The sequence below is a fragment of the Mauremys mutica genome, chromosome 20 (genome assembly GCF_020497125.1).
Source record: "Mauremys mutica isolate MM-2020 ecotype Southern chromosome 20, ASM2049712v1, whole genome shotgun sequence".
Classification (NCBI taxonomy): Eukaryota; Metazoa; Chordata; order Testudines; family Geoemydidae; genus Mauremys; species Mauremys mutica.
Window position 1 is genome coordinate 5,418,627 of NC_059091.1, and position 19,780 is coordinate 5,438,406.

Sequence of the window (19,780 nt, forward strand, 5' to 3'; positions counted from 1 at the left end):
GTCCCGTGTGGCTTGCCCACCGCCAGCCGGTCAAACCAATAAAGCCAACGGCCCCTTTTTGCCTCCACAGTTTGACTTCACCTCCTGCCAGGGCGTCCTCTTCGTCATGCTCATGGTGCTGCTCTTCAGCGGGATCATCCTGGCCATTCTCCTCCCCTTCCAATACGTAAGTGACCTCTTCTCTCTGCGGATCCCAATTCGCTCCCATGGCGCCTCCTCTGCAGGGAGGATGTTCTTGCTGCACAGGGTCAGATGGGGATGGCCTGTGGTGCAAACCACGATGCAGCCTGATTCCTAGTTGGCAGGGGCAACCCCTCTTATTTGGGCACGGGGGTTAAAGGTGGGTAAGGGCCTCCCTCCCCACTTTGGCTGCTTCCTTGTCCTTCCAAACACTGGGCTAAGATCCTCCCTTGGAATAATCTGGGTGCATCTCCCGCTGGAATCAACAGGTTCTGATCTCAGTTAGGGCTGTGTCAGCCCAATGGTGTCACACTGGATTGACACCAACGTAACCCAGATCAGAGTGACTCCGGGGGTACGTATGTGAACTGATCAGCGTTCCCTCTGGATGGAGCGAATAGTTCCCTCTAGCTGCCCGTAAGTGGGTGTGTCTCTCTAGCTGCCCATCAGTGTGTACCTAGGTGCCAACTCCGTGTGCGCTCCGGGGCTGGAGCACCCACAGAAAAAAACAGTGGGTGGTCAGCACCCACTGGCAGCCCCATGGGTCAGCGCCTCCCCTTCCTGCCCTGTTCCTCCTGCCCACCGGTGCCCCCGCTGAACGGCTCCTCCCCCTCCCTTCCAGCGCCTTCCGCCCGCCATGATCAGCTGTTCCGTGGCATGCAGGAGGCTTTGGGGGGTGGGGGAGGAGCGCAGGCCGGAAGAGGTGGGGAGAGGCGGGGGCTTGGAGGAAGGGGTGGAGTGGGAGCGGGGTCTGGGGCAGAACACCCCCAGGATCTTAATAAGTCGGCACCTATGAGTGTGGAGGTCACCGATGAGAAATGTGAGGCATCTGGGCACAGCGAGGCTAGGCAAACAAAGTGACGGCTCAGGGTGATAAATGGAGACTCTCGGTGAGCCGGAACTCACCGTAATTTGCCCCTTTATCAGCATTTTCCAGCCGCTGTAGAGTTGCCACTGAGGATAAATTACTGAACGAGAGCTCCCGCGGGGAGGGGGTGGGCGGAAGCGGACGCAAAGGCTTGGAGATGGGGGGAGCCGTCACAATCAGTCGTGTTAACAATCGTGCAGCCAGGAAGTGCAACCCGCGGAGCCGCCAAACCTCCCATGGGTCAGGAGCAGCAGAGGCAAGGAAGACTGGGGAGTCGCCCGGGGTGTCCTATCAGGGAGCAGCCGAGAGTGAAACAGTTCAGCTTCCCACTCCGAAAAGGCCTGGGGGAAGAATTGCTCAGAGCCACTGTCCATTGGCGTGGCCGATTGGTTCAAACCGACTGGGTGTAAGATTGGAAGCTCTGTGGGGCAGGGCCTATTTTATTGTTCTGCGGTTGTCCAGCGCCTGTGGGGTTCTGGTCTGTGACTTCAATGCATATAACAACAATGAAAATAATGAATAACTTCCTGATGGCCAGTCCTGCAGCACCCATTTCTCCTCCCCGCAGGATCTGAGTAAACGCCTCCTGAACTTCATGGAGTGACTCTGGATTTACACCAGTGTCGCTGAGTAGCAGCGACTTGAACTGCTTTGGGGGAAAAAACCCCCACCCCCGCCTTGCTACTGCAGAGTTGAATAAACAGCCAAACCTTTTAAATCCAGGAGCGGAATATCAGCGTAGTGATTGTATTCGGAAAAAGTTAAAGTGCTGGCAGAGATAAGCTCAGGAAATTGCTCGTAGCTTGTTGACTACAAGCCGGGAATTGAAGGAGGTGATAGACAAGCCAGGTGCTCTGGGCAAATGTGGTTAATTGTATCTACCCCCATCCAGGGGGCAGCAGCGTGCCCGAGTGGTGTGCATACTAGGCTGAGCCTCAAGAGATCTGGGTTCTATTCCTGCTACTGGCCTGCTGGGTGATCTTGGGCAAGTCACTTCACCGCTTTGTGCCTCAGTTTCCCCATCTGTAAAATAGGACTTTGAGATCTACGGTTGAGAAGAGCTAGATTATTATTACACGTCTAGTTTTCTAATCTAGTCCCATACACATCTATTTAGTTAATTTTCCTTCCTTTGCACTGAACCAGATTATGTCCTAGGGATTTTGGGGAGTGGCTGCCTGGAATATCTGGAGCTTCAGGTCTCCCCCCACACCCCTAAAATCCTCTGAGCTGAATAAAGTTCCGTTCCCTTATGTGTGGCTGTCAGACGTCAAAGATGGACATGGGGGACTAACTAGAAATGGCCCCTATGCAGCATTTCAGACTGTCCAATGTTGAGAGGTGGCGAGGTCCACAGCGAAAACTAACCCCGTTGAAGGGCATCAAGGCAGGGATTTTCAAAGTAGCCTAAAAGAGTTAGGTGCCCAATGGGATTGAGGTGCCTAACTCCCTTAGGGTGTGCCTACACTGCCGTGGGAGGTGTGATTGCAGCATCTATAGACATACCTGAGCTAGCTTTAATCTAGCTAGTGCACGAACCAATTGCAGTGAAACTGTGATAGCACAGACTGCAGGGTGGGTGAGCTGAGTACAGACACACGGTCCCAGACTGCCCAGAACCCCATGCAGCCGTGGCTGCACTGGTCCCCGAGCTAGCTGGATTCAAGTTAGTTTGGGTCCATCTGCATATGTTGCCATCACTCTTGCGACTGTGGTACGGACATTTTTGTAAATCCCAGCTCATGTGTTTAGTGTCCCTTTTGGATTAATGCCAGACAACCCTCCTCATTCGGCCCAAACCTCTGCCCTTTGTGCCTTGCCCGGGAGTGGCACTGATCCTAGATTGACACTGGAGTAACGGATAATGAGATCTGGTCCAACTGAATTAAAAGGTTTGTTCCTTCCTGGGAGATTGCGTTGGCTGAAGCTGATGACCTTTGCCCTGGTGGCACCGAAGGGAAAGGTACCAGGGGGTCCTGCCTCCCATTCTCCTGCTCTAATGACTGCACCACATTCCCCTCCCCGCACTGGGAAGTGAAACCAGGAGCCCTGGCTCAAAAATCAACGGCTCTAACCAGTCCAGCACGCCCTGCCCTTAAAGCTTGGACTAGAACCCAGGATCCCATTCCCCGTTAGCTGCTTTAACCACTGCACCATGCTGCCCTCTCAAAACTGGGTGTAGAACCCACCTTTCCTGGCTCCCACTTACATGCTTTCACCGCCTTCCCTTCTCAAAGCCGGGAATGAAAGCCAGGAGGCCTGATGGCCAGTAAGCTGGTCGAACCACTGCCCCAGGAGTCCAGAGGCCCAATCAGTGGCTCTGATCCTTGCCCTGTATTCCCCTCCCAAAGCAGGGAATAGAACTCAGGAATCCTGATGTTTAGGCCCCTGTTCTAGCCACTAACATGCTGGCTACTGATCACCGTGTTTGAATAAAACCAGCAATATCCGAGGGGCCACGTGTGTGTGGCCAGCTCTTGGGGGATTATTGTCACGCTCACCTACCTCGCCACCCTCCTGCCATCACCCCTTTGCCACATTTTCTGTCTCTTTCTGCTCTGGCGGACGCGTCTGGCGCCTGACGCTGTTCAGATCCAACAAAGGTGTTTGTTGTTCCCGACCGACATCCTGCTACGGGTGGCTAATGACGGTGATTGATTGCAAAGGGGAGGGGGGGTGCTGTTATCCCAGCCTTTGGCGTCTTGTTCTCCACTCAGGAGCTTTTATTTTTCAATTCTTCATCCCTGAGCGCTCAACGGACACTGGGAAATGTTGACAAAGGAGGACATTGCCCGGCGTCTGGCAGCCTCCATTAATCGCTTTGGGGCTGCAGTTGTTTACCTGTATCCGACTGGGCCCCATTGGCTGTTCCAGGGCTCCCCAGGCAGTTGGGCACGTTCCTCTAGGCTGGAGACGGCTGCATTCGTAGAATCAAAGAATTCAAGGAAACAGAGAATCTCAGGGTTGGAAGGGACCTCAGGAGGTCACCTAGTCCAACCCCCTGCTCAAAGCAGGACCAATCCCCAACTAAATCATCCCAGCCAGGGCTTTGTCAAGCCGGACCTTAAAAACCTCTAAGGAAGGAGATTCCACCACCTCCCTAGGTAACCCATTCCAGTGCTTCACCACCCTCCTAGTGAAAAAGTTTTTCCTAATATCCAACCTAAACCTCCCCCACTGCAACTTGAGATCATTACTCCTTGTTCTGTCATCTGGTACCACTGAGAACAGTCTAGATCCATCCTCTTTGGAACCCCCTTTCAGGTAGCCCCCATCCCGATTTTTCACATTTGCTGTCTGGTCACCCAAACCCTGGGTGACTCACATTGGGCACCCAAAATCCTGATCCACCCGGTCCCTTTTCTAACTGTAAGGCCTAGGTGGGTGTGAGATCATGCCACTTCTAAAGGGTCATTGTGATCCTTATGTGGCTGGCTCCCATGCTCAGTGTGGTCTGGTGGATCATGTGCTGGCTTAGGCGACAGGAGACCTCGCTTCTACTCCCATCTCTGCTACTGCCTTACTGGAATACTGTGGGCCAGTCTCTGTGCCTATGCTGCTTTCCCTAGACTGTGTCCTCCATGGTGTGAGTCAAGCCCTCCCTTCTGGCTGGTTGGGTTTCTCCCTAAAGCTGAGTGGTGTATCTGTCTATTTCCTGTAGGTGCCGTGGCTCCATGCCATATATGCCGTGCTGGGTGCGATTGTCTTTACTATGGTAAGTGGCGCCGAATCCCAAGGAACGGGAGTTTGATTTATTTATTTGGCCGAGTTCAATCAGGTAGCAAATCGCCTGTTCTTTGCAAGGCAAGACGAGCATGGGGAAGGAGAGGGAGGGGAGTTGTACTGCAGGAGACCTTTCCCTTCAGGAGACCTTCATGTCCAAAGGTGGATGACAAATAGCAATCCATGGGATCATCTGGGCCTAGTCCCTAGTGTGCCTGTGTCTTTATCACAACATCAGGGCCGTGTCTGGCACAGCTGATGGCCCTGGTTTAAGGCCAGCCACGGTATGGAGTAGCGGAGGGAGTGAGGTTCATCAGCAGAGCTGGGAGAGCAGGTCCGGACGGAGGTGCTTTGGCAGAGCGGTGTGTGTCTCTGGGCGCGAGCCGGTCAGGACCGGGGTGGGGAGGCAGCAATGGGGAATCCTGCTGGTGACCGAGCAGCCTGGGAGGAACTCTGCAGCGCTCCAGGGAGCAGAGACCTTCAGTGTGGAGAAAGCTTCGTCTGGATATTGATTGGGAGTGGGAGGTACAGCGGGGCCTTCGTTACCTAGAAAGGGGATCGAACTTCTAAATGTCCTGGCTGGGGGGCCAGGCCGTGGGAGACCCAGACAGAGCCAGGCCACTGTGGGGCTAAGAAAGCAGCCACAAGGGGGCGCTGGAAGGAAGGGCCCCCTGCAATCCCGCATCCTGCCCCAAGGTGAGGCCCAGGACGAGGGGCACTGGCAGAGCTGTGGGTGCGGGCAGCCTGAGACTAGAGCAGCAGAGAGTGACGTGGGGGCAGGATTTAGGATTGATGTGCAGAATTTAGGATGGAGATACCAGGCGGAGGGGGGTGCTCCATTGCAGCCCGGGGGGTTGGTGCCGGAGCTGTGGGTCCCATGCAGAATTCCCTGCCCCCACTCCCGAGGCCCCTACACTTTTGGGTCAAAAATACTTGCTGTATTACACCAAAAACAAACGCTGGGCCTGTACGTGACGGGGCTTCCAGGCAGCTTATGCAGCAAGTGTTTCTCCAGAGCGTATTTTAGCGGAGTCACGTTTGCCGTTCGGAAAGCAGGAAGCACCCGCCGAAGGAGCGTGTGGGGCCACCCCAAATGGGGGGTCAGGAGGACAGCCGCTTTGGGGCGAGGCGGAGCCATCTGGGCCCGCTGGGAATAACAACAGCCGTTGAGCAATTTGTTTAATAGCTAATAAAGTCAGTTATGAAGAACTCGGATGTTTTACGATCGCCCTGTAAAATGTGCCCAGGGTTAAATGGAATATAACTGGCTCGTAAACGGAGACAGTCAGATCCTCAGCTGCTGAAGCCAATGGACCGGGCCGCTATGGCCAATTATTATTTTCTGTCCCAGAAGTCCTTAGGAGAGCCAGACCCCATTGTGCTGGGCATTGCATCTTCACACACGCTGCCCAAAGAGCACAGTGCAACCAGGGATGGCGCAGGGACGCGGTGGAGGTTAATAGACAAGACAGACTCAAGGTGGTAGCGGGAATTGGAGGCTCAGAGACCAGCCCACGGTCACACAGGTTAGCAGCAGAGCCAGCAGTACCGTTCAGGTCCCCTGATTCCCCATCTCCTAGACCGGTCCCCCTCTCTGTGCAGTTTGGCAAAGTCACCCAGTCACCGCGCCGGGAGGGGACGGGTATAATTCTTTATAGCTGTAGCGTGACCGCACCAGGAATGTTGCACTGGGTTCGGGACAGCACGTTACCAGACAGGTATTTGCTCAAGTGGGAGGAAATGCAGAGAAGAACAACAGAAACAATCCCGGGGCTGGGGGAAGGGACTCGCGAGGAAGAATCAGGAGCATTCCTTGGCCAAGCAGCGGCCAAGATGGGGGTGAGACGACGCAGGTCCCTGAAGGGAGTTATCGCCAAGGAATCGCTGGGGGTGGGGTATAACCGGGAGGAATGGGGTGAAATTAAGAAAGGAGGTAACTTCAGCATAAGTTGCTTGACCACGAGACCAGTCTGGGTGTGGAGTTATCTCAGTCAACCTGGGGAACTCCTTGCCTGAGGAGATTGTGAAGGCCAGGACTATAACAGGGTTTAAAAGAGAACTGGATAAATTCATGGAGGTTAAGTCCATTAATGGCTATTAGCCAGGATGGGTAAGGAAGGGTGTCCCTAGCCTCTGTTCGTCAGAGAGCAGTGATGGATGGCAGGAGAGAGATCACGTGATCACTACCTGTTAGGTTCACTCCCTCTGGGACACCTGGCATTGGCCACTGTCGGTAGACAGGATACTGGGCTGGACGGACCTTTGGTCTGACCCAGTACGGCCGTTCTTATGATGTTCAAGCATGCGATGCATTGCCTGATCCTCTTTGCGGGTCCGTTTTCCCTCTCTCTCCCCCCAGTTCCTGGCATTCGACACGCAGCTGCTGATGGGGAACCGCCGGTACTCACTGAGCCCGGAGGAATACATCTTCGGCGCCCTCAATATCTACCTGGACGTCGTCTACATCTTCTCCTTCTTCCTCCAGCTCTTCGGCTCCAGCCGGGAGTAAGCGCAGTGAGAAAGCGTCTGTCCTCGCCCGGCGAAACAGAAAAATGTTAAACAAAAAACAAAACAAAACAAAAAAAAAAGAGGGGGAAAATATAGCCAACCTTTCTGGTCCCTTTGCCAGCTCCATTCCATCTACTGAGCAACCCCCCTGGTTCCTTCTGCAGCTTGTACATATGCTGTTAACCCTTTGTGACCCAGAAAGCAAACTGGGGTGGAAATGCTAGGCGCCCTCCCACCCCCCTGAAATCAAACCAGAGCTGGGTCGGTAGTGCCGGCGGGGCAGCAGGCTGGGCTCTCCCATTTGCAAAGGTCACTAGGGTTCCCCATCTGGCTTCGGCACATTATTGCATGTAGGTACGTTACCGTGTGTACCTAGGGGTTTGGAGAGGGTCCCATATGAGGAAAGATTAAAGAGGCTAGGACTCTTCAGCTTGGAAAAGAGGAGACTAAGGGAGGATATGATAGCGGTCTATAAAATCATGAGTGATGTGGAGAAAGTGGATAAGGAAGCGAATGGCGCCTCTTTGCAATCTCGCTAGCAGACCTGGTGCGAGAAGAGCGGCTCTCCATCAGGGGCAGCCCCCTAACAGACATCCCCAGCACCCTCCGGGCCTTCCTGTGTCCCCTTTCTACCAGACCACAAAACTGAGAGCACCCTTTCCTCCCATAATGCCTCCCAGGCCAGGCTGATCACTGATGTGGGACTCACCTACCCAGCCAGCTGCCTCAGGAGATGAGTAGACTGGAGCTGTCTAAGGTCTGGGCCCCAGGCAGGATTGCAAACAGGTGTCAAGGGGTCATGATACCAGCCTGCCCTTTCCATATCACTAAATGTGGAGGGAGGTTAGGTCCCAGCTAGATGGGTCCCAGGATGGAGAAGATTGAGAAGCACCAGCCTATGCAAAGCCAGGATCCCTGTGTCCAGGGGGAAGATGGTGAGATTGGACAAAGACCCTAGGGGCTCATATGGACTCATTAGTGTCCTACAGTAATGGCTTCGAACTCTAGATGCTCCATCGTGCAGTGCGTCCGGGGTCACCACCATCACGAATGCAGTTGTATTGCTTGGTGAGCATGCCCAGCTTGGAAGGGCAGAGAGGTGTCTGCACCACACCCCGGTGGTACTGCCCGGATGTCCCCTATGCGTGCTCCCCAGCTGCAGATTGGACAGCGGGCGCTGGAGAGGGCTTTCTAACCACTGGAGAGCGTCACATCCACCAGCAGGGTTGGGTGGCATTAATGCTGTTGAACAAGCTTCCCTGACCCCGCCCTCCTCCATCGTAGCAATGCAGCAGAAGGTTTCTCCTCTTGAGGCGACTTCTGAGATGCTGAAACTACGGAACTTGTAAACACTGACATCACGTGAGTCACCCAAGAACAGGGTGCCAGCTGCAGGCACCCTAAAGGTGGATCTCCATGCAATTGCCAGGCCTGCTACCTGTCAGCTGGCACGAAGAACCAGGTGTTTCTCGCACTACTCTTTGCTGGTGAGCAGATGTTTCATCACCTCTCCACGGAAGGCACTTAGTACTCAAGAAAAAATAGCTGACCTGCGGCCTGCCGCCAAGGAGGGAGAGTCTGATCAGATTAGCAGGGACAGAACCAAACGAAGGAGGAGCTGTGTTGCAGTTGGACAAAATACCGACATCCCCATTTTTAAAAGTCCATTCTACCAACATGAATAACGTGGCAGAGGAGCTGATCTAGGGTTATCCTGCCCCATTGTTGCACCTTCAGGGGAACCCAATGCAGTTTTGAAGAAGGAAACTGGGGACTCCACCCAGGAGTACCCAAGAAATACCCACGTCATTTAGTGAGGGCTACCCAGGTGGCATTCCGAGAAACCCCTTGGAATAGAGTGCCAGGTCTTAGCGCCCTGTGCCAGGTTGTAGGACCCTGAGGACAAAAAAGAGCTGTCCTGCTGACTCATCCTGGCAGCCAGATCAGGTGGATCCTATGAGCACCAACCCAGGATATAAAAGGGATTTTCAAGTGTCTCCCTGAGACAGAGAAAGCACTAGGGTCAGGGACAGAGGCGGTCCTTCAGGGAGCAGTCGCCGAAACAGCAAAATTCAGGCGCAAGCTCCGGTGACAAGTTTCTATTTATTGTTATTGAACTTAACAATAGAGGGGGCCCTAGGAAAAAGGGTACGTTTGGACTCAAGCCTGGGTGTGTGAGGAGAAAAGGGGGAATGCCCCTGCCGCTGACACAGAGTGGCAGCCCGAGAAATGCCCACTAGCCGGATGGATTGCTGAGGAGCACCCAAGAACCGCCCAGGCGGGGCTCTCTCCCGCAGAACTACCCTGAGCTCAGGCTATGAAAGGCCAGGTAGTGAAAGCAGCCCCTTTGCTATTCAACTATTGAAGCCCTCATTTTCAGCTCCCCAGCCCTCCAAGCGGGGCCACCTTTGGATGCCTCGGAGTGCACCAGTATCTTTCCATCTTCGCCCTGTTAATATCCCCCATTTGGAAATCAACCGGCTAATTAACTGCAGGGCCCTAGGCTAAGATAAGATAAGAGGCATTTAACTCTTATTTAAAAGGCGATCCTTCCCCCTGATAAGGCCCTTTATCTGAAATCTCCCTGGGAAGACCAGGGCATGTGCGTCAGCGGGTTGCTTCTAGCCATTCCAACCCGCTGGAGGGGGAACCCGTGCCAAGCTCTCCATACTGTACATTCCTTCTCCGCCGCTCTCCGGCTTCCCAGGCGCGCACACGCCTTCCACACGTGCCTCGGCCCCACGCTGAGCGAAGCAGAGGAAAGTTACTGTGCCCAGGGTTGTAGGAAGTAAATCTCGGGCTCCTTTCCTGCGCCGCTGCTGATCCCCCGTGTTCAGAGATAATCCTGCTCTTCCCACACCCCTTTCCCTTCCTGATCCAACTGCATCACTTTTGTACGCATTTGGGACACGGCACGGGCACTCAGAGACCAGGGGGATGGGCGTCTGTGGAAGGCCCCATCGAGAGGGACTTGGCGATGCTGCAAAGGGCAGCCCCTCTGAACTTCGCAGCGGGAATGGGGGAGAGTTGATGATGTCGTTCTGGATTTACACCAGTGGTGGCAGAAAACAGGCTTTGGCCCTGCTGGGTTTTATGGCGACATGTCTAGTGTGCTCTGCATCTGCAAGTGTAGCCATGCCTTGAGTGCAGGGGGCTGGACCAGATGATCTCTCGAGGTCCTTTCCAGTTCTATGATTCTATGTCAGTTGGAGGTGTGGTTGCAGCTCGGGTAGGCATACCTCTGCTGGCTTGATTCCCTTGGTTCCCTGGGGAGATCAAAACAGCAGAAGAGATCAAGTGCTGGCTGCAGAAGCTTTCCAAGCGGGGACCCAGTTCACCGTGGCCCTGCATCATGAGTCTTCATTTACATCAGTGCAAAGTGGGCACGAAACACAGGTGTAAATGGTGACACGTGGTGCTGGTTTAGCAGAGAAGCAGGCCTGAATGCTACGAGGTGAAAGGAGACAGTTGAGTACATACCTGTCCTGGCACAATTTGCTTCTCAACATATTTGCCCTGCCTGTCTCCTCAAGAATGAGTTCTTACAAAACCGCTAATCCACAGATTCATTTATTTATGAAATTCCTATGGCTTGCAAACAAAGCAAATAGGCTGTTATATATTGTTGCAAATCACATTGGCTCTTCCTAGATGTTGCTGCACTGCGCACAGTGGCCATTTAGAACTTCACGGCGACAGTAGGGATAGAACATGGATCTTTCTAGTCCAAAGCCCAACCTCCTGGGCTAAAGGAGAATCTCCATTAGCTGCTGGCAGTATAGGACCTATGATACACAGTTGAATTCTGTTTCTATCTTGTAGAGTGCGGTGGTGCACATATATATTAGCTGGGTCAGTGCAATATCTTGCACAGGATACTGCAACCCTTAAAACAATACAGAGAGGAGGGTGGAGGAAGGGAAATAAGTGCCCTGACCAAGAAAATTATTGAGCACTTGGAAACAGGGGACAGATGCAATTGCAGGGGAGAAATTGTCTGGATACCCTCCTCACCCATTCCCTAGTCAAACCCTCACTGCAAGGATCTTAGCATAAACTGAAATCACAGTTTCCCTCGTTATCTACCCCCAGAGAGCTACTGCAGAGCAGGGCAAATGCTTCCCTCTGCACCTACGCCAGGGCTGATTTTTAAGGCTTTAGCAGCCTCCTGAGTTGCAGTCTTCCAGCCCGAGAAGGACCCGGATCTGGATAATCATATACTTCAGGGAAAAGTCCAGCTCCAGGTCCAAACTTTTGCAGCTGCCTCTTGCCTCTACAATGGGTAGAATCAGAATCCAAATGCCTCCTGGATTTTGGGAGAAATTTGGATCTGGCTCCAGGTCCAAACTCCCTACAAGCGGCTTGATCCGAATGCCAGGTATACTTTGGGAGAAGTCCAGATCCGGATCCCCACTTGGCCGTATCTCTTCTGCAGCGTGGAGTGATTCGCCTTTCACTACCGAGGCCTGAGCTGCAGCTTCTGCTCCGGGTCCCCCTGTTTTCCAGTGGAAAACACCTGCATGGCACCTGCTAGTCTCTCTCCAGGGGAAAACAATGAAACCAAACTAGCTTGCTGCCCCTGTGTGTTCCTTGCTGGAATTGCAGGGGCTCCCATCATTGCATGTCCTGTCTGTTCGGTCGCTGCTGCTGCTGCTTCTTAGCCTCCTTTGTGGGTTGCAGCCGATCCAGTTCTCCAAGCAAGGGCCTGATCCTGTTCCCCGTTGAAGCCAGCAGCAAAAGTTCCCAGTGCTCGGATACAATAGGGATGAGGAAGGCATTAGCACTGAGCGAGACAAAGCCTCCGTTGGTTTCAGTGATGCAGGAGAGGGGCCCTCAGGGGAACCCCTCAGAGGGCGAGGGCTGGGTTTTCCCTAGGTGGGCTCGGGTGAGGCGGGATTGTTTGTCTCCATCCGCACAGCTCCCCTTGCTATGTCCTTGTGCTCTGTCCTCGGAATCCCAGCTCCACCTGTGACCAGCGCACTCCTCCCTCCTTCCATTCCTTTGATTTCCTTGTAAATAAAATTTTGTATTTTCTCTGGACATTGCTAATAAATTGTTGCAAAACTTTGAGGATCCTTGTTTTTCTTTTTGACGGAGCCTAGGGTGGAGGCAGAATAACATACAGCAGGCTTTGTAGATTAGATTTTTTTTTTAAAAGGCCAGAAAGAACCTTTAGATCATAGATTCTAAGGCCATAAGGGATCCTCTAGTCTGACCTCCTGTATAAAACAGGCCAGATGATTTCATCTACTTATTGCGGGATTGAGCTGAGTAATTTGTGTTGGACTAAAGCATCTCTTCCCGGAAAGGCATCCAGGCTTGATTCGAAAACTTCAAGAGCTGGAGAATCCACCATGATGGTTAGTGGCTTTTGCCCAATAATCACCCTCAGAGTTAAAACGAAGCGCGCCTTCTTTCTCATTTGAATGTCTTTTTCCGAGGAAGCCATTGGTTCCTGTCCTGCCTTTCTCTGCTAGACTAAAGAGCTCTTTAGCAGCTGATATTTTCTCCCCCTGAAGCATAGGCACCGGTTTCCTCCGGCCCCGGGGGGGCGGGGGGGTATTCAACCCCCCACTCAACCCCAGGCCCCGCCCCTTTCCCCAAGCCCCCACCCTCCCCGCCTCTTCCTGCCCTGCCCTGTCCCACCTCTTCTAGCCCAGTTCTGCCTGGAATATAAATATTGGACTATTTTCTAATTATGTGGTAAAAATGAGAAAGTCAGCAATTGTTCAGTACTAGTGCGATGTGACACGTTTGTATTTTGTTGTCTGATTTTGTAGGCAAGTCGTTTTTCAGTGAGGTGAAACTTGGGGGCATGCAAGACAAATCAGGGGTACGGGAGTCTGGAAAGGTTGAGAGCCACTGGCTTAGGCCGATGAGTTCCACCGGTGAATGGAAAAGAATTCCTTAAATGCACATAGCACTTTTCATCTCAGAGGATCCAACCCCCCAAATCACTTTTCCCAGCCTCTGAAATGCAGCTGCCTGGGGGTGGTGAAAGGTCGCAGCCGCCTAAATAGCACAGCAAGGAGAGATAGAAACTGAGAACAATATGGAATCCAGTTGAAACTAAAGGAGAAAAGGCACAGAAGTGTAACATCAACAGCCCCCCCGGTTGTCGTCGGGGAGGATTGAATCTGGGACCGCTGGAGCTTAGTGCGTGAGCCTCTACCACATGAGCTAAAAGCCAGACTTGTTAGCTAAGGCTGTAGAGCACGCTCATTAATTGCTCTCTTTAAGTGGTCTCAATGCCACTAGATGGGACACAACACTACACCCAGGAGGTGCGAGGGTTACATATGCAGGATGGAATTACCAGCATTGCCATTTGGCTAAGGTGAAATAATACCAACATGCAAACAGCCATAATTCACTGATTAACTGAACCAGTCCTGGGGAGTTAGCCCTGAATAGAAAGGCAGATCCTGGGAGATTTGAGAGAAGCTGACTGAGCTGAGTAGGAGAATATTCTGTTCAAATAACTTGATGCCACCTGTTAATTCTGGATTTATTGTGGTTAATACAATAGGACCATCTACACGCCCTAACCAAGTTTGATTCCTCCCTGTTTGTCACTTGCCTCACCCCCACGTTGAGACTGCATGGGCTATATAATTTAATAGGGCTTTACCACTCCAATCGGTGATGCTAGTGTGCTTAACATTCCCGTAACAGGTGGATTTCAGCATGCCTCATACTCTGGTTAGTTCTGGTGTGGGAAATTAGAGATTCTCTACTCAAGCTCCGAGAAGGTTTTCTTTGCTGCCACATGGCCTGTTCCAGTGCCCCCCTGTAGCCACTGGGGCCCAGATCCTCAAGGCAGGTATTTAGATTCCTAACTGTGGTTGCATTCAGTGAGAATTAGGCACCTAAATGGTCATTGGATCAGGTTTATAGGGGCCTGAAACCCTTGTATGGTGTGGCAACACGTTGTGGTTTCCCCTAATTCTCTTCCCCAATGTGATGGGGCATCTGCCTCACACTGGCCCATAAGGGGTTAATAGAGCCCTAGGGAGGCTGCGCAGGAGGCAGCCAATTAGAGACGGGCTGCGAGGAGCAACCAATCAGGGGCAGGCAGGCCCGTATAAGAAGGACTGCAGGCTAGAGCAGCTTCAGTTGCTCCCTGGTGCTTGAGAAGGGAGGACTGGTGACCTTGCAGGAGGAAGAAGGAGGCCAGCACCTTGGCCAGAGCAGTGCTGGGCAGGATCAGGGGAGTGAGAGCCATCTCCTGGCTGGCTGCTAAGACTGGCATAGAGAGACCCGGAGATAAGAGCAGAGAAGGTGCTAGGGCTGTGGGGAAGTGGCCCCAGGAGGTAGACTGAAAGGTTGGAGGGGACACAGAGCATGGCTGCCATCCACAGGGTCCCTGGGCTGGGATCTGGAGTAGTGTGTGGGCCTGGGTCCCCTTCTCTCACCACAGAGGAAGTGGCTGGCCCGTCAGACTGTGGTACTGTCCCCTGGAAGAGAATGCCAAGGTCCTTGGAGCGACACAGGTCCAGAAGCAGACGTGATGGCAGGTGAGACACCACTGAGAGCTGGCGTATTTACCTGTGGAGCTGACCCATAAGATGATCAGCAGGAGGCGCTAACATGGTGAATCCCACCCGCTCAGACCCAACACACACTTCCATTGGAAGCGGGATATGGAAAAATGAGCTACAGTTTGCAGGAGGCTGCATCGGCTTTCCCCGCTGTTGACCCACAAATGTCAGCTCTAGCTACGTGGTATATAACTTAGCACTGCATGGTATCTGGTTATTACAATGCTCTAAATGGCTGTGGCCAGGGAAATATTATGTTATAATATAAGAACGGCCGTACTGTGTCAGACCAAAGGTCCATCCAGCCCAGTATCCTGTCTACTGACAGTGGCCAATGCCAGGTGCCCCAAAGGGAGTGAACCTCACAGGTAATGATCAAGTGATCTCTCTCCTGATGTCCATCACCACCCTCTGACAAACAGAGGCTAGGGACACCCTTCCTTACCCATCCTGGCTAATAGCCATTAACGGACTTAACCACCATGGATTTATCCAGTTCTCTTTTAAACCCTGTTATAGTCCTAGCCTTCACAACCTCCTCAGGCAAGGATGTCCACAAGTTAAATATATAAAGCTAATATATCATTATACGTTTGTAGAAATTCCTAGAAAAGCAACTGACCTGCGTCATTGCCATATAAACATCATTCTAGCCATTAACATTTATCTAGGAGGGAAAGTTAGGAACTCTCTGTGCTGAATCATGTAACAATCCTCAACAGAATAAATTGCTGATGACTCAGGCCGCTTTCGACACTTGGCCTTTTGAGTGGCAGTGTTTAATTAGCTCAGTTTCACTCTTGTTGTGCAACCATTAGGTATAACAGCAGGTAATTCTCAGGGAGGGAGGGTGAGTGGGTGACCTGGCTCATGGGAACTGCCGTCTGGGATCAAAGCAGTGGTAGGCTCCTATGGCTGACAGTAGCCAGTAGCAGCTGCTTCAGAGGAAGTTGCAAGAAACCCTAACATGGGAGTTAGGGTGTCTACAGGGGTGGATTCTTCCTAACCCCTTCAGTTAGAGGTTGATTTATGCCCTGAAGCATGAGGGCTTATCATCATGCGATGGGGGTGTACTATCCCTAAAAGATACAGTCTGGAGCTGATCGCCCAGACAGCTGGACTGCAATCAAGGAGCCCCTCGCTCTGCCCTGGGGGCTGGGCTGTATAAACAGGAAAAAGGAAGTTGAGCAAGGGAGGAAGGACTAGGACAACAAAGACACTAGGGCCGAGGTCAGGCTAGTGATCTGGGGGGTTGCACCCTATAGCGATCACTAGCCTGACCTCGGCCCTAGTGCCTTTGTTGTTCAGAGTAGAAGTTTGGTTGCTCTGACTCAAGGCTCTGCGGTAAGAGCTGTATGATCTGGGTTCAGTGGCACCTCCCCTGACCTGATGCCAAAGGGAAAAGGAGAGAGCCTGTCTGTGCACTTCGTTTAATAATAAGGGCTGAACGTACACTGAAAACGTACAGTGACATCAGTAATGCAAAATAGCCACGGCCCTTTAGAGACGTAGGTATGCCGGGGTAGACAGCGCTTGGTCAAGGGAAAGAATTCTAACTACCATCTCTTGGGGGGGGTGGATTAATTACAGCGACAGGAGAACCCCTCCCGTAGCTGTAGTGAACGTCTACACTCAAGCACTACGGTGGCACAGCTTTAGTTTTAAGAGAACTAGGCATTGCTCTGGCTGGGGTTGGTTAGGAGGCCTTCTTAAAGGGGATATATTGGTTTCTTTTGCTAATTTCATTTCGGCCTCACCTCTCTCGGATCCTCTACACACGTCCACGTTTTTATTTCCTCCTGCGTATTACAACTGTGGATGTTCTCATTTTTCCATAGAGTTTTCCAAACCTTTTCAAATCCTGCTCTTATTCTCAGTCACGGATGGGCCATAAGCCATTGTAGGCAATCACATTATTGCACTGGCTCCATAAACTGATCAAGTTCAGTCTTAAAACAAGTTAGGGTTTTGCCCCTGCTACTCCTCTTGGAAGGCTGTTCCAGAACTTCACTCCTGCTTTGTTGTTGAAGTGAGGCCCAGTTAGCAGAGGAAGACCTAGTTGCGTAGTGAACTCAAATTGTCAAAGTGAGATTTAGACCCAGATTTTAATTTCAGAAGTATTTAGGCGCCTAACTCTCACGGAAATTGATGGGAGTTATGTACCTTTGAGGATCTGGGTCCACACATCTGGCGTGAGGCCTAGACACCAGAGCAAGGCCCAGTTGCCATATTGCCAACCCCAAATGCTCAACATTAATGAGCCAGACCCCCCAAACATCACGAGATTGGCTTAAAACTAATGAGACTTTTCAAGAATAAGAAGTTTGGGGTTCTGCCTCTTTGACTCCTGGTTTCTGAGCCTTTAGGCTGCACTCTGTTTCCAAGCTTTTCTCTACAACCAGGAGGACTAGAAAATTAAATTTTGTTTGAAATGAAAGCTGAGATTCTATGCAGTCTCTTGAGGTTGGGAGCTGGGGCTTTAAGAAATTCACTAGAAATCACAAGACCCATGATAAAATTGCAAGAGTTGGCAACAGTGCCGTTGCCATAATAAGACCAAAGTAAGACTTTATGGTCACCTCAGTGATCCCTAGCTATCAGATTGAGACCTAGTCGCTAGAGTAAAGCCTGACAGAGGAGTACACATGACTCAGGGCTTGTCTACACTACCGCACGGGGTCGAGCTAAGACATGCAACTTCAGCTACCTGAACAGCATAGCTGAAGTCGACGTACTTAGATCTACTTACCATGGTCTTTTCACTGCGGTAAGTCCACAGCTGATGCTCTCCTGTCGACTCCAATTGCGCTTCTCGTTCTGGTGGAGTACTGGAGTCAATGGAAGAGCGCTCAGTGGTCGATTTATCGTGTCTATACTAGATGCGATAAATTGACCCCCGATGGATCTTGGCTGCCTGCCAATCGGGCGGGTAGTGTAGACAAGCCCTTAGGTAGATCTTCTGGTTGCTCAGCTTTTCTGAAATTTAGGGGCTATATTAATATAAAATAATAATAATTAATAGCAATTGTCATTTGCTGTCTCCCCAAGCACCTGAATCCCTTCTTAAAGTGCCTCTTTCCCTCAGGAAGCTTCCAACCCTGTTCTGATGGACCAGAAATTCGACTCCCTGGCCCTGCAAGATATCTCACCACCATGGTTAAAAACCCTGGATGTGTGCCACAGAGATGAGAGGCTCTATTTCTAGATATAAAAAAATCTGCTACTTCTCTCCCACAGCAGAACAATTATTTAGCTTCACTTTGTGTTTGTACAACCTCACTCTCACCCTTGGTGCCAGAAAAGTATTTGTCATAAGAAAAATAACCAATAATAAAATGATTTTAATAATTTGTGTCTTGGCCTCCTGGTGAGGAATGCAATAATCCCAAAGTGGGGATCAATAAAATCACTGCACGGCACTGTCATTTTACTGCATCTCTGACCTATAGCAGTCAGGCATAAATCTCCAGAACTGGAGCTGCGGAACCTATGTTGGCAAAGCCGCTGGTTATTTTACAGGAATGCTTCCACCGGCTGGCAAGAGCTGACACTCCTTCCAGTTCCAGTTGTGGTGCAAAGATGATCATCTCATCTAATGGCCTGCATAGTTCTCTATCCATCATAACAACACCTAGCTCTTACGTAGCACGGTCCATCCATAGAGCTCAAAGCTAACGGTTGTCCAGCTGTATGGCTGAGGTCATTCTTGATCAAATCCATTGCTAGCCATCCTGGTGAATGTAAGGTGTGATTAACTTCCACATCAGTTACTTCCCATTAGGGTGACCAGACAGCAAGTGTGAAAAATCAGGACGGAGGTGGGGACCCAAAAATCGGGACTGTCCCTATAAAATCAGGACATCTGGTCACCCTACTTCCCATAAAGGTGTAGATGTATTTTTAGGGATGGCTTGTCTATATGAGCCATTCGGCTGCATTGCCAAAGGATTTTTTTTTTTTGTAGGCACAACATTAATGGGCACAACCTTCAGGGCTGTTTCGACTCGAGCAGGTATCCACGCTATTTATCATATTTCGATAGCACCGTTCACCCTAGTAGCTGTTCAAGGCCATTTAGGCCTGCAAAGCTCTGTCCGCAGTGGATCCAGCAATTCTCCTCTCCCTGGTACCGCCTTATCCCTCTAAAACGTGGAGCATAAACACAATAGCTGGTGATGTGGCATGCCATGAAGCTTCAACTGGCACTAGGTTGAAGCCGGTTGACCTGCCTGACACACTTACATTTTCTCCACTCATGCCTATTGCAATCATCCCACGCTCACAGCAATGGAAAAATGCTCTCTCCCGCACAGCATCGTGTACACAGTGCGTGACTTGAAGATGCTTCCTGTTTAGGAGGCGGTAACCATCCCTAAAATGAAGTGGGAGGCAATAGGCCCCAGTGTTTAAAGGAAATAAGATCCACTCTGGTCTCTGATGCAATCTTGCTAATTAATAATTAATTATTAATTAGCAAGAGTTACCCAGCCTTCTCCTTGCTCCGGAGCAAGATTTAACTCCACCCCAGTGTGTACATTCTCTTTTCTCGTCTATTTGAAAAAGAATCATAACCATAGAGTTTAGAGAAGGAAAACTCCTAGCAGGCAGCTTCCTTCTGCCACTGCACTGGGTTCTGCACATGTGGGCCCAGTCACAGGATCGGGGCCTAATTGCTTCCTTCCTTTTGATTCCCTAGTGCACTCTGTCTGTCCTTTTTAGGCCTTGCAGGCAGCTGCCCACTGGCAGACTGCAGCAGCTGCGTGGACGGACCCCTACTGAAATCACTGAAGCTCTGCATGGATGCAGTGATTCAGCTGCACAGAGCAGGTTGCAAGATCGGGGCTTTAGCTTTTAAACTCTTCAAGGCAGGGACCGTTTTTTATCTTTGGGTTTGCATAGCAGTGAGCACACTGTCAGTGCCAAACAAACTGTAGCTAAATAGAAATCAATGAAGGGAGCG

General features: G+C 51.3%; 1 protein-coding gene across 4 annotated transcripts in view; it reads left to right on the forward strand.

The window, feature by feature from the left end:
* The window catches only part of FAIM2 (Fas apoptotic inhibitory molecule 2), a 42,229-nt gene extending 24,260 nt beyond the window's left edge, over positions 1-17,969 (forward strand). For 2 of the 4 annotated variants that reach the window (XM_044994340.1, XM_044994342.1), the window contains 4 exons: positions 71-166; positions 4,710-4,763; positions 7,131-7,276; positions 17,906-17,969. In XM_044994340.1, the coding sequence (XP_044850275.1) occupies positions 71-166; positions 4,710-4,763; positions 7,131-7,276; positions 17,906-17,927 (318 nt within the window). In that variant the 3' untranslated portion in view covers positions 17,928-17,969. Of the gene's footprint in view, positions 1-70; positions 167-1,616; positions 1,762-4,709; positions 4,764-7,130; positions 12,315-17,905 lie in introns of those variants that run through there. The other 2 variants (XM_044994341.1, XM_044994344.1) reach the window with 2 other exon arrangements.
* Positions 17,970-19,780: the final 1,811 nt, after the last annotated feature.